This window comes from Octopus sinensis, linkage group LG9, assembly GCF_006345805.1.
Source record: "Octopus sinensis linkage group LG9, ASM634580v1, whole genome shotgun sequence".
Classification (NCBI taxonomy): domain Eukaryota; kingdom Metazoa; phylum Mollusca; class Cephalopoda; order Octopoda; family Octopodidae; genus Octopus; species Octopus sinensis.
The window spans coordinates 64,366,886-64,386,885 of NC_043005.1; the positions used below are offsets into that span (position 1 = coordinate 64,366,886).

The 20,000-nt window shown below is 34.1% G+C and overlaps 1 protein-coding gene across 1 annotated transcript in view; it reads left to right on the plus strand.

Annotated features, from left to right (window-relative positions):
• The window catches only part of LOC115215438 (tryptophan 5-hydroxylase 1), a 125,230-nt gene that overhangs the window by 78,278 nt on the left and 26,952 nt on the right, over window positions 1–20,000 (plus strand). The window contains exons 8-10 of the mRNA XM_036505674.1: window positions 3,965–4,110; window positions 5,030–5,165; window positions 7,013–7,139. Coding sequence (XP_036361567.1) covers window positions 3,965–4,110; window positions 5,030–5,165; window positions 7,013–7,139 — 409 coding nt within the window. The remainder of the gene's footprint in view (window positions 1–3,964; window positions 4,111–5,029; window positions 5,166–7,012; window positions 7,140–20,000) is intronic.

The following is a 20,000-nucleotide window of genomic DNA, read 5'->3' on the forward strand; positions in this document are numbered from 1 at the left end:
TAAATCGGGCACAAACTTAAGATCGAGTTAAGAAAAGCCTTCGATCCGGCACAACGTATAAAACATGCTTTTGAAATTCTTTCGGCTGCGAACAATGGACTGCCTCATTATTTTTAGTTACGTTCAATCGTTTATACATACATACAGATATATATATATATGTGTGTGTGTGTGTATTTGTATGTATATATATATATATATATGTATATATATATATATGTATATATATATATGTATATATATATATTTTTCTCTCTAGTTTCAGCTTAGAGCTGCAGCCATACATATATATATATGTATGTATATATGTATATATATATATATATATATATATATATATATATATATACATACCCACGTTTAGTTTTCATTTTCTACTTTTATTCCGGTTGTTGTTGTTGTTGTGATTGTTGCTCTTGCTGTTGTTGTTGTTGTTGCTGCTGTTATTCCTGCTGTTATTCATTTGCTACGAGTTCGCGCATAATCCTCGCCAATATACCTGATATCAGTTGATATTATTACTTCTGACTGCTGCTCTCTGTAACGATGATAAATGTTCCTTCTCTCAGCAACAATAGTAAGCAAGGGTGTATTTTATGACAGTAATAGGCTTACATATCCACTGTGTTTGTTTTCGTTTCTATTATTAAGTTGTTATGAATGTTGATACAAAATCTCAATATCAATCGCGCTGGCCATTATTGTAAATTACCTATACACCTGAGTTATTTATCGTCCCTATTAGTCTTTTATTTTAGCACAATAGATAAAATACTGAGCTAATCAGTCTGCGACAACCAAAATTGTTCGTTCTCTTTCAGAACTTCATAACAAGGTTTCCAAATTAGCATATTTTCGTGTCAGGTACAAACACGTGCGCACACACACTCGCATGTATATACGAACTTACATGCATGCACATACACACACACAGAGATATATGTATATATATTATATATATATATATATATATATATATATGTATGCATATATATATATGTATGTATATCTATATATCTATATATATATATATATATACATGTATATGTATATATATATGTATGTATATATATATATGTATGCATATATATATGTATGTATATATATATATATATATACCTATATATATACATATATATATGTATGTATGTATATATATATATATACCTACATATATATATATACATATATATACATATATATGTATATATATATATATTATACATATATATGTATATATATACATTTATATATACATATATATATATATATATATATATATATATATACATATGTATATATATATATATATGTGTGTATATATATATAATATATATATATAATGTGTATATATATATATAATATTATATATATATATGTGTATATATATATATATATATATATATATGTGTATATATAATATATATATTATATATATATATATATATTTGTAGCTACATAGGCTTAATAAGCGCATGAACATTTGTATGGTTTTAAGAACTGGGAAAGTATATTTGTAGTAACATCATAACATTAAGATTTCGCATGTTCACTTCTCGTATTTCATGACAACTTAGAGCTGTCGTAGACATTATGCGAAAGCTACGCCGTTGTATTTTTTAAATAGTCAACGTCAAGAAAATTAGCGGTTAAACCATAAACAACACCGACGATATAAGCTGACAAGATCTAAAAAGGAAAAATAGGATAACAATATCGACTTCTTCGATCCCGCAGTACAAATTCAGGAAGGGGTTTTCATTTGATTCAACTCTCTTTAAGAACATCAGACAACAATATAGAGATAAATATCGACAAAGGAAACAGTTAAGGTAGTAGAAATATACTAGTTTCGATGATCAATGTTATAAATCACGTGTTACATTTATACATGCTGTTAATGTGAAGGCGCGTGGCTTAGTGGTTAGGGCATTCGAAAGGCGGCGAGCTGGCAGAATCGTTAGCACACCGAGCGAAATGCCTTGCGGTATTTCGTCTGCCGCTACGTTCTGAGTTCAAATTCCGCCGAGGTCGACTTTGCCTTTCATCCTTTCGTGGTCGATTAAATAAGTACCAGTTACGCACTGGGGTCGATATAATCGACTCAATCCGTTTGTCTGTCCTTGTTTGTCCCCTCTGTGTTTGGCCCCTCGTAGGTAGTAAAGAAATAGGTTAGGGCATTCGGCTCACGATTGTAAGGTCGTGAGTTCAATTCCCGGCGACACGTTGTGTCCTTGAGCAAGACATTTTATTTCACGTTGCTCCAATCCACTCAGCTGGAAAAAATGAGTGGTGCCTGTATTTCAAAGGGCCGGCCTTGTCACGCTGAATCTCCCTGAGAAATGCGTTAGGGGTACACGTGTCTGTAGATTGCTCAGCCACTTGCATTTTAATTTCACGAGCAAGCTGTTCCATTTATCGTATCAGATGGGACCCTCGTCGTCGTAACCGACAGAGTGCTCCTAATGTGAATAGAAGTATATATATAATATTATTTGTGATACGTGTGTGTGTGTGTATGAATATACTGTATGCCTATGTGGTGGCGGTGCACGCTCGAGCTTCTGCCATTATTTTAGATCTAGAACCGTACAAGAATAAGTACGTGATAGAACGTAGATTAGAAATAGGGCTGGGGCATTGAAATGTAGGAAGTTGTGAAAATTTGTTCCTAAAACAAAAAGAAGCGATAGTTAAAAACTTATGAGAATCACCGTGATAGATTATTTAAAACATACAGTAACTAGCATAATAATAATAATTGCGCCCTTTTAAAACCTAGCCAGGCTCATGGGCCCGTTTTCCTTGTTTCAATGGCGTATGTATTCCCCAGCTGGACGGGACGCCAGTTCATCGCAGTGTCACTCATTTTTGCCAGCTGAGTGGACTGGAGCAACGTAAAATGAATTTTTTTGCTCAAGAATACACCGCATCGCCCGGTCCAGAAATCGAAAACACAATCTTACGATCATGATGCTGACACCCTAGCCACTAAGCCACGCGCCTCCACCAGTAACTAGCATAGAGAAGCATTAACAGCCGAGCTCTTGTAAATAGTCCCCATAAAGGGACTGCGCACTCAGGCAATTAGTCGAAATTTGAAGTATTTGAAACACTCTCAACTTGCCTTTTTTTAAATTTATTTACTTACGACATTTGAAACTCCAAGCATTTAAAACGTGGCACTTATGATATAAAGCGTTTTTAAGACAAAAATTGGGTATGCAGTTAATTTTGAGATCCATATTGCATTTTCGCGCTCTCCTGAGCAAATCTAGGTCTTCGGAAAACATAGAGACTATGTATGTTTCGTTGTGGCAATCATGATATCACGTAACTTCCTGACAATGAAATACCACCATTTTCATAGTTTTCTAATAATAAGTGTTCATGAAGGCGTGATTCCTTGCTTGCCCTCTCTATCGAAAAACTGTTAGTATATGGGAGGTGAAGGTTTGGTCATGCTATATTCTTGTATGGCTTTCCCTTTGTGAGGAGCCATGACGGGGTACTTGGCATCTTAATAGCAATGAGAGAGTGCAAAATGTATTCACACTCCATATCGAGAAATCGAATTGACAGCTATATATATATATATATGTGTGTGTGTAGAGAGAGAGAGAGAGAGAGAGAGAGAGAGAGAGAGGGTTTTGAGAGTTAATGGTGTCAATAAGACCCAAAGGTGTCAGGTAATGCTAAGTAAGTGTTATGGACAGACCATAGTTAAATCCACTTCACTCTATTTCATATCTTATCTAAATTAACTATTCCTTAACCATTTTCTCACACCGTCTCCGATGATATATCCCTGTTTCCGGGATATATATAATATCCCAGAAACAGCTGTAAGACCTATTTATAAATGTTCTAAAATCTTTCACAGCCTTGGATTTTTATCGCATTCTGAAATATATATATATATATATATACATGTAAAACATGTTTCAACATTTGCTCTTTGCAGGAAACATGTTTATGTGAACATAAAAAATCTGTTTCCGACTCACGCCTGCTCAAAGCACCGCCATTTCTTTGATTTACTGGAAAAGAAAGGAATCTACAGTGAAAACTTTATACCACAGCTTGAAGATGTTTCCAATTTCCTGAAACGTAAGTTATCTACCTGCTACATTACTCTCTCGCTCTCTCTCTCTCTTTCTTTCCCTCCCTCTCGTTCTCTTTCTCTCTCTTTTCTCTCTCCCCTGTTTCTCTCCCCCTTTCTCTCTCTCTCTCTCTCTCACAGACACACACAACAACAACAACAGCAACAGCAGTATCTTTAGCAGAGACTTAAATTTTCTTGCTTTAACAAATATCCTATATATATATATATATATATATATATATATATATACGACGGGCTTCTTTCAGTTTCCGTCTATCAAATCCACTCACAAGGCTTTGGTCGGTCCGAGGCTATAATTGAAGACACTTGCCCAAGGTACAACGCAGTGGGACTGCATCCGGAACCATGTGATTGGTAAGCAAGCTACTTACCACACAGCCACTCCTGCGCCTATATCTGAACACATCTTCGCTATTCTACCGAAGGCTTTTACTATCATATATTCCGGCCATTTTACTGTTTTTAAAAATTTACAGCAAACAATAATGAGCTGATAAGTTACTTGTTTATCTAGCTTAGTCTGAGGATATCCAAATCTTCAGGGAGAATACTGTTAGTTGCAACAATTTGACATCTGTCATTTACGAAATAACAAACCCACACTGTCTAGGTTTTGGACTATACCAATGCAAAAGTCACAAACTTTGCAGCAAAATCCTGGTATACCATATCCACATTTGATTGGTTAAGTAGCGAACGTAGAATCCATCCACAAACATGTAAGTTAACTTTTGTCTAAGCGTAAACCATGATGAACATCACTTAAGCACATACATTTTCCTAGAAATAATAACTTTCGACGATTCATTCCATGCGAAAAGTCCCTGAGAAGCCCATAATTTTATGCACTCTGCGTGTATGCATATGTGAAATTTGATATTTCGTCTTTTATATACTTTATAGAACAAACAGGTTTCCAACTGCGCCCGGTAGCTGGACTGTTATCAGCACGTGACTTCTTGTCCAGCTTAGCATTTCGTGTTTTCCAATGTACTCAGTACATACGCCATGGCTCCAAACCGGACCACACACCAGAACCGTAAGTATAATCGTCCTAATATGTGTTTGATTTAAATGAGAGAGAAATATAATATAGAGACAAAATTTTAAAAATCCTATTCTCGATGTGTATATTCACATGAATATACACATTATCTCTCTCTATATAAACGGCAGTTTGTCTGTGTGTGTTTCTGTGTGTCTGTTTGGTTGTACCCTCACCCTGACCACTGCTTTCAACCGATTCTGATGAAACTTGACACACACATAGCCCAATGTCATAATTCAAAACTAACGCAGCGAAAATTTTGAAAAGTTCCCCCAGTTCTGAAAAAAATCGATAAATTCGACATGGGGTCGAGAATCAGAAACACAAGCCACAGACTGTCTAGGGGACGCAACTCGACCTTTTTTAACTCTCAAAAAAATTTACCATCATTTTTTTCCATTTTTTTGCTATTTTTTGGCTATAACTCTCTAAAAATGCTTTATAGTTATTTCCCTTACAAACACGAGCAACGCCGGGCGATACTGCTAGTCTAAACGATAAAGTAATTTTTTTTTGTTTCTGCATGCATATATTTAATATCAATTTTCATACGCTATTTGATCATATATCTACTTACCTATCTATATTACTCTTTCATTACTTATTTCCTAAGAGGAGACAAACAAGGACAGATATAGGTATTAAGTCGATTACATCGACCCCAGTGCGTAACTGGTACTTAATTTATCGACCCCCGAAAGGATGAAAGGCAAAGTCGTCCTCGGCGGAATTTGAACTCAGAACGTAACGGCAGACGAAATACTGCTAAGTATTTCGCCTAATGTTTCTGCCAGCTCGCCGCCTTTCATTCATATTTCCGCACATTCTATCCCTCTTTCTAAATGTGTATATTTTATGTATGAATGTATGTATCACTTATATTCTTGCGTGTGTCAGAGTGTGCATGTGGCTGCAGGTGTGTGCGCGCGCGTGCTAGAGCTCGCGTGTGTGGACGATGATATTTCGGAGTCTATGGATTAAAGCCGAGTGCTGAAGTAGGTCCACACTAGGAGTTGAACTTAATACTACCAGTAGATGAAACTATATGTACAATGTTTAATGCTGCAACTTACGATCGCCAATGGTTACTCTGTTATGAAATGTGGATAAAATTTAGATTCAGTTGAATATGGTACTTAAGTTAAAGGTACCAGAATTTAGTATGGTATTATCCATATAATTCAAAATGGGTGATTATAATCAAAATAAGCAACAAGGCTATCCAGAGGTAATGCAGTACGATCGTTTCATGCGACTCCATTTAATTGAACAATGAAAATATTACATCGATTGATGCACTACATTTTAAATTGATGTAATATTTGTATTGTTCAATTAAATTAAGTCGCATGAAACGACTGTACTGCATTACCTCTGGATATCCTTGTTGCTTATTTTGATATATATATATATATATATATATTAAAATAGGCAACAAGGATATCCAGAGGTATATATAATTACATATGCACGTGCATACATACATACATACATATATACATACATACATACATAAATACATATATACAAATACGCTTACCTACGTACGTAAGTGTGTATGTATGTATGTATGTATGTATGTATGTATATATGTATTTATATCAACGCACGTACGTAAGTATGTATGTATATTAACGTTCCATTATAAACAGAAAACTCATAAATATTGCAAATGATTGTTTGTCTTTCTGCGGTGAAACTAATTTTTCTGTTCTCATACTTCCGCATTTACTTCCTTTTCTGGTCTTTTACTTTAGATGTTATTATCCACTTCAACTTGCTTTCAAGTTCATCTTGATTGTTTTTTTATTTTTTTTTTTCAAATATTTATCTTCCAGTGATTGTGTGCATGAACTGCTAGGACATGTCCCAATGCTGGCAGATCCTGAATTCGCTGAGTTTTCCCAAGAACTTGGTTTGGCTTCTATAGGGACCTCCGATGAAGATATTGAGAAGTTTGCAACGGTAAAATATGTCATTAATATATCTGTATGCTAATCTCTTAACATTATAGTGCAATGCATATTATGCCTCTGGGCGTATATTCTGATCTTACAAATATACAAGTATCTGCAATATCACTTAAGTATACCAAACGTGAAAAATATAAATATAATGTAAATACATATGCATGTATATATTGTATACACACACACACATATTTGTAAGTCTATGAGAATTACTTTATACAGTTTTTGAAATATATATATATATATATATAAAGAGAAAGAGAGAAATAAATAAATAGATAGATATATAATAGATAGATAGATAAATAGATAGATAGATAGATAGATAGATGATAGATAGATAGATAGATAGATATATAGATAGATAGATAGTAGATAGATAGATAGATGATAGATAGATAGATAGATAGATAGATATTCAATTTACTATATTTTGTTTTCAAGCAAAATGTTGCGCATTGTGTGTGAGCGCGCGCGAATGTGTATAGTTTTGTGTATGTATATATATATAATAATATATATATATATATATATATATATTATATATATATATATATATATATATATATATATTATATATATATATATATACATATATATATATATGTGTGTGTGTGTGGTATGTATGAATGTATTTGTGTTTTTATGCAAAAATATATTTTTACGAACTGACTTATGAAATGTTTCTTAAGTCATTGAAGCATCAATAAAAAGAAGATTACCAAGTAATAGAATTAACAAATCGCGACAACAATAACCAAATGAAAAGCTTTACTCCATCTTAACCCGATTTCACTCTTTATTCAGTGCCTACAGACTTCGGCGGAATATTTAATCAGAAGTTAAGGACAGACGAAATGCTGCTAAGCATTTGGCCCAGCTCGCCGCCTTAATAATAATGATAATAATAATAATTTTCACGAAAAAAACCCATAAATACCGGCCTTAATTTAGAAACTTAAAGAGTAGAGGGACAAATTTCTCTTAATCTATATGACAGATAGTATTCCCAGACAATATTGATAGAAAATAAGACAGAATTATATATCTTTTCTGTCTCTTAAAAATCTTCCTTGTAATTAGAAACTTCTTTTATTTTTAGAAATAAAGATTCGCTGTTATTATTTTAAACATCTTTTTTTTTTTTTTTTTTTACAGTATCAGAAAACATTCTCCGAGTGTTTATCACTAATTTAATGCTGCTTACTGATTTTAAACAACAATTATAATTATATCAATCTTGCAGTAGAAATATGTATAACTCATTGCTAGATATAGTGTGTGATTTAATATATTATATGATATCAACAATACTGTGCGATTTAAGCAATGTTATGCCGAATTAAAATCCGCGTGATATAACTTATGTACGTTAAAACATTTGGTGTTTCGCCGTAGTTTGATAGAGATAAAAGCCAATTGAAATATATTTAAATCAACATATTCTAAGCAATAAACATATTCATCAGCTGGCCTGTAGATACACGAAAAATCACTTGATATATTTAAACGTCATTTTCAAAACTTGAAGGGAATTGCTTATATGTTTTCTTTGTTTTTTTTTCTATTTCATCTGTTTTAAATTATTTACTATAAACTTTTTAATCATATAAAACTAAAAGATTAAAATTCGTGTCACCACATCCTAGAGAAATTAATATATTTAATCCAGTAGTTTGAACAATAGTGTCGAAGGATCGTAAAAAGATTTTTTTCACTGATTTTCTGTAGAATCAGCAAAGTCAAACTATTCATTGAACAGGAATCAGTATAAGATCAAAATTAATGTTTTTCCAAGAATAAAATTTACACTTTCTTTAATCAATAATAATATTTTTGTTTTATATATCTCCTGTTATCCTCCCTTCCGTTTTATCGTGAAAATTTTTGATATATTTTGTTATTTTATACTTCTTACAAAAAGTTGAAGGGTCTTTTGTTTCTCATGAGTCACAATGAATATTGAAAGAGATAACTGTTTACCAATGAGAGCATGTGTATGTGTATCAATATTCAAAATATATCGTTACAATCTGAGCATGTATTCTATCGTCTGCACGAATATTCTTGTTGTTAAGACGCTCACACACACACACGTCCTCGAACACACATATATAGTTTACCTAAACTCAGTTTTGGGTTTCAATACTTGACATTTGCCATCTTTAATATTTCCTTCACATATGTTCTAGTATGATTTATTCTTTAATATTGTATGTATGTATATATGTATGTATGTTTGTATGTGTGTCTATACTCACACAAGTCAGGATGCTCGTAAACTTCCGTTCGTACTTTCATTTCACGTCCCTGATAAATGTTCATTATTTCTCATTGATTTTCATATTGTCGTTGTTGTCGTAGTTGTTGCTGTTATTATTAACAAAACAAAAAAAAAGTTTGTTCAAAGACTTGTTTGGCAAGTGCAGCCACGGTGCCTCTTTTGTTTGTATATAGAAAAGATGAAAGAAAATACGAACCGCATCTGCCATTGGTGTTTCTCCTCCCCTTCTTTCTGCTACGCCAAGATGTATCCAGCGAGTAAACCAATCTGCCCTGCCTGTGAAGTAAGGGTAGCTCCAGCCAAACACCCCGCCGGCTGAAAAGGGAATTCTCTCACCTTGTCGGCTGACCGGTTGTTTGGTGGGTTCCACCCCAGATTCTACTATATATGTTCCAGCAACAATTCTGATTTCATTGGCTAGTCGCTTGTTTATAGAGGTTGGTCTTTTAGATTATTTCACTGTGTAGCTAGTTCGTCGTTGTCACACCAGACTCACATTATCATGTATTACACCCCCAAACACACACATAAACATACAAGCTACTTAGATGTGTATGTATATAATTACCTTTCTCTTTGTATATATATATATATATATATATACATATATATACATACATATATATACATATATATACATATATATATATATATATATATATTATATATATATATATATAATAATATATATATATATATATATATATATATATATAAAGAAGATAGACTTAATACATATATGCATACGTATGTACGTATATTTATTTGTTGTAAATGGAATGAACTGAAAATAAATGGCGCCATACATATTACACACATGGTATAGTAAAACATTCAAAATGTAAGTTACCAACAAAAATTACTTAGGACTAGAATTTTCTGTATCCGAAATAGTCCATTTCAGATACAAATGTTTAGTCCCGAAATTGGAGATATATTTTGCAAACTATTATTAGACAACGTTGTAATATATTTTCGCTGTACAGGATTATTCAAAAAGAACGAACTGATTTCATTACGCAGTATATTAAGAAGGAAAAGCAATAGAAAACTCCAGCTAAGTCACAAGTATTTACTCACAATCAACTTTTATTTCCTGTCTTACAAGCGTTCAATATCAATGCGATAAGAGTATTTCCTCCCAGACGCGTATCAGCATATCAGAATCCACTGAGTTGATCGCTGTTGTTATTCGATGTTTAAGGTCATCGAGGTTAGTGGAACATAAAAGCGATCTTTTACATATACCCAGAAGAAAGAATCACACACGGTGAAGTTTTGGGAAACCTGTCATGATCTACTGATACGGGTCCGGTAGAAATTCTCTTATCACATTGATGTTGCCCGGGCTGCAGGTGGCGGCCAAATTGAACACTTGTTATACAGGAAATAAAAGTTAACTGAGAGTAAATACTTGTGACTTAGTTGGAGTTTTCGATTGCTTTTATTTATTAAAATATTGCGTAATGAAATCGGTTCATTATTTTTGAATAAACCTGTATTTGACGACGAATAACTACATGCATATTTCAATAACTGTGATTTAATCAGTTGTCCGAAAATATAAAGAATTAAAGAATTTTACTCCTAGGAACTTTGTATTGGAAACTTACAGTATTTCGGATTTTGCCTCTCACGTTATGCATTTGATCAGATACGAATGCACAAACGAAACTATGTTGAGCTTATTTCTATCAGGTCGTGATGCTGAGAAAGCGAATATATTTGTGTTTTGGCATACAGATATTTTAGAAAACATAATTATTCTCAGAGTAAAATTAAAATAAATGTAATTTATTCTAATATGTATGATGTGATTCATTTTCAGTTCATTCTAATTACATTGTATATTCGTACATACTAGTGTATGTATTCACACACTCATATACATACATACATATATATATATATATAATATATATATATATATATATAATATATATATATATATATATACATACATATGTATATATATATATATATATATGTATATATATATGTATGTATATATGTATGTATATATGTATGTATGTATAAATAATATATATATACATATATACATATATATATACATATATATACATACATATATATGTATATATATATATATATGTATATATGTAGTATATATGTATGTATGTATAAATATATATATATACATATGTATATATGTATATATATATATTTATACATACGTATATATACATACATATATACATATATATATATACATATACATATACATATATATATACATATACATATACATATACATCTATACATATATATATATACATTCATATATATACATATACATCTAATGCACGCGTGTATAACTATCTGTTGTCATTTCTTATGATTTACAAGCGGTGTTCTCTTCATTCTGTACGTGCATCCTTGCACGTTTTCCCTATATACACGTTGCATCTACTCATCTTCTCTTCATCTCTTTGTTATAAGCATCTCTGGACATTGTGTGTCCAGTCCAATGAGTTACTTTGCTGCAAATGCATGCCATCACTGCACAGACCATTCACACTTTTGTCTTTCAAATATGAGAGCAGTTGGTTACTATTTTATTTCCCTACACCTGTTTGTATTGATACCGTGTCTGTGTAGAATTAAGCTGTAATATCTATAGCGTACAATCCATTTTATATTTGGAAGAACATAATTTTGTTACTTCGAGTATTGATTTAACCGAACATATATCGGAGTAGATCTCACATATATTTTTAAGTTAATATTGAAATTAGAGCTCAAAACAACAATATTAGGAAATATTCAAGTAAAATTATACCCTTCATATCTAAGTTACATACTTACAATGAAAAATAGTCAATTATACAAAATTGTGTCATGCTACTGAATGGCACAAGGCCAGCAATTTTTCAGGAGTGGGTAAGTCGATTACAGCGACCCCGGTACTCAACTAGTACTTATTTTATGGACCGCGGACGGCTGAAAGGCAAAGTCGATCCGGTGGCATTTGAACCAAGAACGTAAAGACGGGCGAAATGCTGCTAAGTAACGATTCTGCCAGTTCACTGCCTTTATATTGATGATGATGATGATGATGATGATGATGATGATGATGATGATGATGATAATAATAATAATAATAATAATAATAATAATAATAATATTTGATGGATTGATGTTGATGTTACCCTTCCAGAAAGTAAAAAAACAATAAAGAAGGGTGCGAATGTTATTTCGCACATCTCGTGTGTTGTTGTAATAATAATAATAATAATAATAATAATAATAATAATAAACAAAATGAAACCATTGATCATGTTGTCTCCATGTACATTCTTCTTGTGCCTACAGAGTATCTCTACAGGCATGATAGTGCAGCACAGTATATTCACTAGGTAATTCGCAGAACCTGCCCCTGATAAAAACTGGTGGGAACCACCTCCAGTGCTTGAAAATGACCACATCTCACTCCTCTGGAACTTCACCGTTCAAACTGATAAAACTGACAGAAAGATAGATGCGAATAGCCAGAGATTATATTGAAAGACTTCAGACAAAATCATGCCTCCTCATTGATATGACCTACCAAAAACTGAGCCAGTATAAAGATCTTGAAATAGGAAGTGACAAAATGTGGAACCTGAAGACTAAAACAATGCCTGTCGTCATAGGCACCCTAGGAATTATAGCAAAGGGGCTGATTGCTACCTAGCTCAGATACCAGGTAACTCCAAAATGGCAGAAATTCAAAAGATAGTGCTCGTGGGAACTGCCCATATTCTACATCAAATACTGTCTATGTAATCTCAAATCTTAAAACAAACTTATTTTCTTGTGTTTTCGTAAACATTATCTAGAACAATACTATGTGCAAAACCAAATATATCACACCCTAGGCATAATACCAACTTGAACTTCTAACTTGATGTCTCTTGATGTTACTGGGTGAGACTTGGAGGCAACTTGTACAAATACAAAGCAAAAGTCAAACATATAACAATAATAATAATAATAATAATAATAATAATAATAATATAATAATAATAATAATAATAATAATGATAATAATAATTATCCTTTCTACTATAGGCCTGAAATTTGGGAGAAGGGGATAGTCAACTGCATGGACCCCAGTACGCTACTGGTGCTTATTTTATCGACACCGAAAGGATGAAAGACAAAGTCGACCTCGGCGGAATTTGAACTCAGAACATGAAGACAGATGAAATACAGCTAAATGATAATAATAATAATAATATGAGATTCGAATAAGAAAGAAGAATTTAGCTGCTGGCTTCATAAATTACAGAAAGGCTTGCGACAATGTTCTATACTGCTGACTCTTGAAGTGTCTGAGGACGCTTGGAGTCAATGAGAAGATAAACAGCCTTTTTCCAGAAAGCAACAAGAATGTGGGAAGTCGAACTGGCATGTACAAATGAATCGCTTGGAAGCTTGAAAATATGCAGGGACGTTTTCCCTGAAGATCGCTTTGTCTTTTACTCTTCGTCATTGCGTTAATCCTTCTGACAGTATACTGAGGAAAACCAAGGCCTGTCTATGAGCTTACCTAAACCAAGGTGAAAATAAATTACCTGCTTTATATAGATGACCTCATGCTATATACAAAAGGAAAATGAGAAAGACCTGGATTCTTTTATCCAAACTCTAAGAGTGTTCTGCAAAGATATTGGAATGCAGTTTTGAGTAAATAAGTGCGCAGTGCTAATTATGAAGAAAGGCCGGAAGATCAAGTCCGATGGCATAAAATTGCCAGAACATCATTAGATCGTTATGGAATGATGAGGGACACAAATACCCAGGGCTACTGCTAGACGAAAGGATAATGGAAGAAAGAAATGAGAGAAAATCTTTAAAGAGAAAGATTATGAATGTGTTCGAAACATAACTGAATTGGTGGAACATCATTATAGCTATAAGTACATGGGGCAATGCCAGTACTGAGGTACTTTGACTCTTTCTTGAAATGGACAAAGATCGAGTTGCAGGACTTGCAAAGAAAAACTAGAAAGCTTCTCACAACGCACCCTAAAAGAAAAACTAACAAATTCTACCTACCAAGAAATGAAGGAGGCAGAAGATTAACAGTTAGGTTGACAACAGTTAGGTTGAAATGTTATACTCTACAGAGTAATGAGAGCATATTATCGGTTAATTCATGCAACAAACCGAGGAAGAAGGAAGTAATGAACGCTGATTCTAGCTGCTGGACGGAAACCTGAAACGAAATACCTATTTCTTTACTACCCACACGGGGCTAAACACAGAGAGGACAAACAAACGTATTAAGTCGATTACATTGACCCCAGTGCGTAACTGGTACTTAATTTATCGACCCTGAAAGGATGAAAAGCAAAGTCGACCTCGGCGGAATTTCAACTCAGAACGAAACGGCAGACGAAATACCGCTAAGCATTTCGCCCGGCGTGCTAACGTTTCTACCAGCTCGCCGAACGAAAGACCGAAATGCTAATTATAACCGCTGAGAAACAAACCATTAGGACAAATTTGATAAAGACAAAGATCGACAAATTTCAGTCAGACAGCAAACGTAAAATCTGCAGGAAAGGAGACGAAAGTATCAATCATCTCTTGAGTGACTGAGTTCAGTATACACACACAAAATGAGTATCCTTGCAGACATTATTATGTTGGCAAAAGAGTGCATTGGGATGTTAGTTGAGTGTATAGCTTCGAAATAATAGAAAATGTTTTGAACAAGAACCAGAACCTGTGATAGAAAATGGGAATTATAGGTTCTTATGGGACTTATCCACAAAGACTTACCTTGCTATTAAAGCAAAAATACTAGATATGATTACAGAGGAAAAAAATAAACGGATTTTGCAATTCTCTATGATAAAAGTGACTACCAAAGAAATTGAAAAAGTTGAGAAATAACCTAGACAATAATTATTTCCTTGGTGCACTCAAAATGCTACGTAGGAGACTGAAAGAGCTTGAAAATCAGACTTGCATTTTAGACCAGCATAAAAGTAAAATCCTACGCTCTGCAAGAATCCTAAAACAATTCTTGAGATCTGAGGAGACTTGTTGTCAACAAACATCAATATAACATTCCTACTAATCAAATTAGCATAGACTAGCTCAATAATAATAATAATAATAATAATAATAACCCTTATCAGACGGGTAGTTATGATTGGTATACTGGGCTTCGTATATTTTACCCCAGTGTCACTTTGATGACATGCACTACTCTCTCGCTCAATAATAATAATAATAATAATAATAATAATAATAATAATAATAATTTCTACTGAAGGCACAAGCCCTGAAATTTGGAGGGAGTGAACTAGTCGATTACATCGACCCCGGTACTTATTTTAACTTTGGCACAAGACGAAGAATCTTTGACCGCAATATTTGACTGGTACTTTTTTTTATCATCCTGGAAGGATGACAGGCAAAGCCCTTTACCAATTGGAATGACTTTTCGTGTAGTTTCAGAGTAAAAATTGTCTTCAATATCCTTACATTGTTCAGCTACCCATCTTCGTTTTGTTTCTCTTAGTCCCTCTTAATTTCTTTCCTGGTCTTATATTTTCTTCTACCACTGTTGTTTTTATCTATGGCTCCAAACCATAACATTAAACAAGTATTATAAAAGAAGGGGATTAAAGCAAGAGCACAATAGAGGGGAAAAGACACACATATTTTCATACATACATACATACATACATACATACATACATACATACATACATACATACATACATACATACATACATACATACATACATACATACATACATACATACATACGTACGTACGTACGTACGTACGTACAATTACCGCTGGTGCTTTAGACCCGCCCTTTGCTTTAAATATGATGTATATGGTATCATAAGTCCTTCCCTCTCCAAATGAAGTAGATTTCACACAATCTGGCTCATATCCAGATCTGTTGGTGGAATAAGGAATTCTTTGGACTTGATATTATCCCGGTACATTGCTCTCTTCCTCTTACTTAACTCTCATATATTTCATATACTATGTCAGGTTAGCACTCGTCATACGAACATAATGCTGGTAAGCTTTAGTACTGTCAACAAAACTTTTTGTATCCAAAGAACATTTGTGAATGTGGGGGCTTAGTGAATATGTCCCGTATGTTCATTTGACCAAGTATGTATTTGTTGTTGCTGTTGTCAAGAGTATTGTTTGTTGTTTTTGTAAAGAGTGTTGTTTATGTTGTTGTTTTTTTTTGGCGAAACAATAATTGTTTGCATTCATTAATATTTTTATTCATTTTCTTATATTCACTTTGGAACTACTTTGTTTTGTTTCATTTTGGGGTCCCACCACCACCACCACCACCACCACCCGATTGTGAATTCTTCTGGAAGCGTTTCTCATACATTATGCAGCCCAGTTTGCATACAGTTAAGGGATAATATTAAATGGAAATATTAAAAAAAAACGAATTTGTTATCTAGCCCTGGTATGAAACAGACATTGTAAAATATTCAGCAAGAACTTCTGTTTGAAATAATATCAAAGAATGGAAACTAAATCCTTCAGTTATTGTTGTAAACATTAGCAATTCTCGGAGCCAAGATTTTTAAGCATCTCAACAAGTTCGCAGTAAATAATAATAATAATAATAATAATAATAATAATAATAATAATAATAATAATAATAATAATAGTGATAAGAAGAAATAGAAGAAGAAGAAGAAGAAGAAGAAGAAGAAGAAGAAGAAGACTGCTTCTGCTAATGATAATGATGATAAAGAGTTATAGGAGGAAGAGAAAGAGGAGCGGGAGAGGATTTCGTTATTAGCCCAAAGGGACCAAAGAAGACAATGGTACAAACATTGAGGGGTATGCATGATGTATAAAAAACAACAGATGATAAAAACAAGTAACAAACAAATTTCCAAACAAATAAACTTCCTCAATAGGAAGCATAGCCGTTTAGGGTGAATTATGGAAATCTCATTAAATCACAATGATCCTGACCACTAATGGTAAATAAATTCTCTCACATGTAGTTTCCAAGCTTATAGGCGCATGCCCAAATTAGGCCAGTTAAAAGGTTCCATATTCGCTACTCTCACCCCCTTTCAAAGTATTTACAGTAGAACAACACTTCCCTCTCCACCCTCCTTTTCTTCTCTAGGTGAAACTTCATAAAGGTGAGGAGGGCTTCACTGGAGAGGAATGTATCTGTCCTCAGCCTTTTCAATTTCATCCACCCCACAACCTATTTCCTCATAACCACCTTCCAGAGAAAATTGCCTATCTTTCTCAGCGAAAGTTAGACAACAGGGAACGTTTATGATGAACTTCGCTGATAACTAGATCCGACCTGCTCTCGACTACAGCTAATCAACAAACTACGAATCAAAAATTTTTGCCGCTCTAAACGCATCTTGGTCAAGCGCAGCTGACGGCACTTTAGAGCCTATAGAGTTTCGTTTAATACCCACCCCACTTCGACAGTGCTGTCACACCAGGGATTTATGGAAGTTATGCATAGTCCTAGAGCCGAAAGTTTGCCGGAGGAGACTAAACAGATGTCTAGGGTTTCTCCAAGACCATCATCTCTCTTCCACGTAACTTATTATCTATAAAATGCAAACACGGAAGTTTCATCGACCGCCTGACTGGTAGAGGTCGGTGAGTGCCTGATATCATTCCAGATTCCAATTGCCCACTCTTACTTTTCGCGTGCCTGGCAAAACGCCTCAAGGCTCAGCGTCTAGAAATTTCTTTAGATACTGCAGATTCAACATATATCTGCACATAGCAACCACAGCATAATAAGCCCTCCCTGAAAAAAATATCGATTACAGAAGGTCTGCCTGACCAGCGGAAAGCATCCCTTCAATAAGGAGCAAAAGAGCAGGCGCTCAAGTCCAATCACACGGGAACTAGGCGATGATATAGGACAGAAGCGAAATATGGGATCGTCACCTCTGCCAAATTTTTCAAGGTTAGTTTACTCTCAGTCTGTTTCTGAGTAAGACTGATCACCATGTTTGTAAACGCCTCCCAGTTTTTATTCATCTAGAGGTGCAGACTGAACCAAATTGCAAGCAATTTAACAGAACCGTTCGTCCTGTTCCCAGCTCCCCATGATGTTATTTGTCCTGTCTCTCCAGACATTCACGTCCTTCCTTAGCAATCGCTCTATTCTCAGACTTACAGAACGCGGTAAATACATGTTCAGTTGCCAGTTGCAGTAGCTATTTGATAAGGCGTCTGAATATAAGTCTGGCATACATGCATAAAGTTCTCAGAGCAGACAATCGGCATCTTAGCTACTTTCATCGGCTTTTTGCATTACATTTTTGCAATTCTCTCTACTCACATGAATTTCAAACCCATACACTTATACAAAAAATTAGTTTCTTATGAATCTCTTGCTGAATGTCCCGCAACGCTGTTAAGGAAAAATTGTTTTAAGGCATTTGTTTCGGCTCTTTACATTCTGAGTTCAAATTCCGCCGAGGTCAGACTTTGCTTTTCATTTCTCCGAGGTCGATTTAATAAATTACCTGTCAAATACCACTGTTGATAGCATCAACGAACTCTCCTTTGAAAAATTGCTGACTTTCCTCCTCCTCACTCCCGAATTACCCTCCCCTCTCTCTGCTCCCCTCCTTCTGATCTACTTAAATATAGTTTGGCGTCCCTCATCTGCAGTGATAAATAAATTTGCTCTTCTGGTCGCACTCGTCATCGAAACGGTTAACAATTGGTGAAGGCAAGCACAGTACCACAGAACACCGCTAAAACACCTGCTGAAGAGACTGTGAGTTATTGAAACGCTGAGTCGGATAGGAGAGTTGAAAAGAATTGCCGTTCATTAATCTGTAAATATCATACAGAAAGTTCTTTGGAATCAAAGCGATTCGTTTTTTTGTTAATGTCATAAAATTCGTTTTTTTGTTAATGTCATAAACCTGTTAAGATTATAAAAGTTGCTCTTTGTTAAAGTAATACTTGTGAAAATGACGAAGAAGACTGCGAGGTGAATGAAAAGAAGATTGTAATTTTGCAGTAATTTTGAATTCAGTATAACATTGGGCAAATATATTCATCTTTGTGACTTCTGTGAGGGTCAAACTGCAAAAATCAAGATTAAATATAACTAGACATTCAATCCAGTATTCCACTGCCTGTGCAACTCTATACTTGCCCATACCTTCAACCCGTGCAACAGTTTCAATGTATTTGTTGTCCTAATCTCGTAATAATGACGGAAATGAGACGGCCATTTAGAAATGTTCTCTTAAATCTTCTGTTTTATTGACACCTGCTGATCAAGCATGTGGTAAAACTTCCGGTGTGAGGTAGATTAGTGGCTGGACGTGAGAGGGTATGTTTTCAGTGATGTTGCAGCAGATGATATTTGATATTAATAGCGATGGTAATGCTTCGTTTTCTTTCTTCTTTTTTTTTTTGTTTCCTGAAGTTACTGTATTTGTTTTTCTATTTTGTTTTTACTATTATGCACGTTGTTTTTGTTATTTTTATTGAAGCTTTAGTTTTTGTTGCTGACGATGACCACAGCGTCTATTATGGAGTCATTAGATT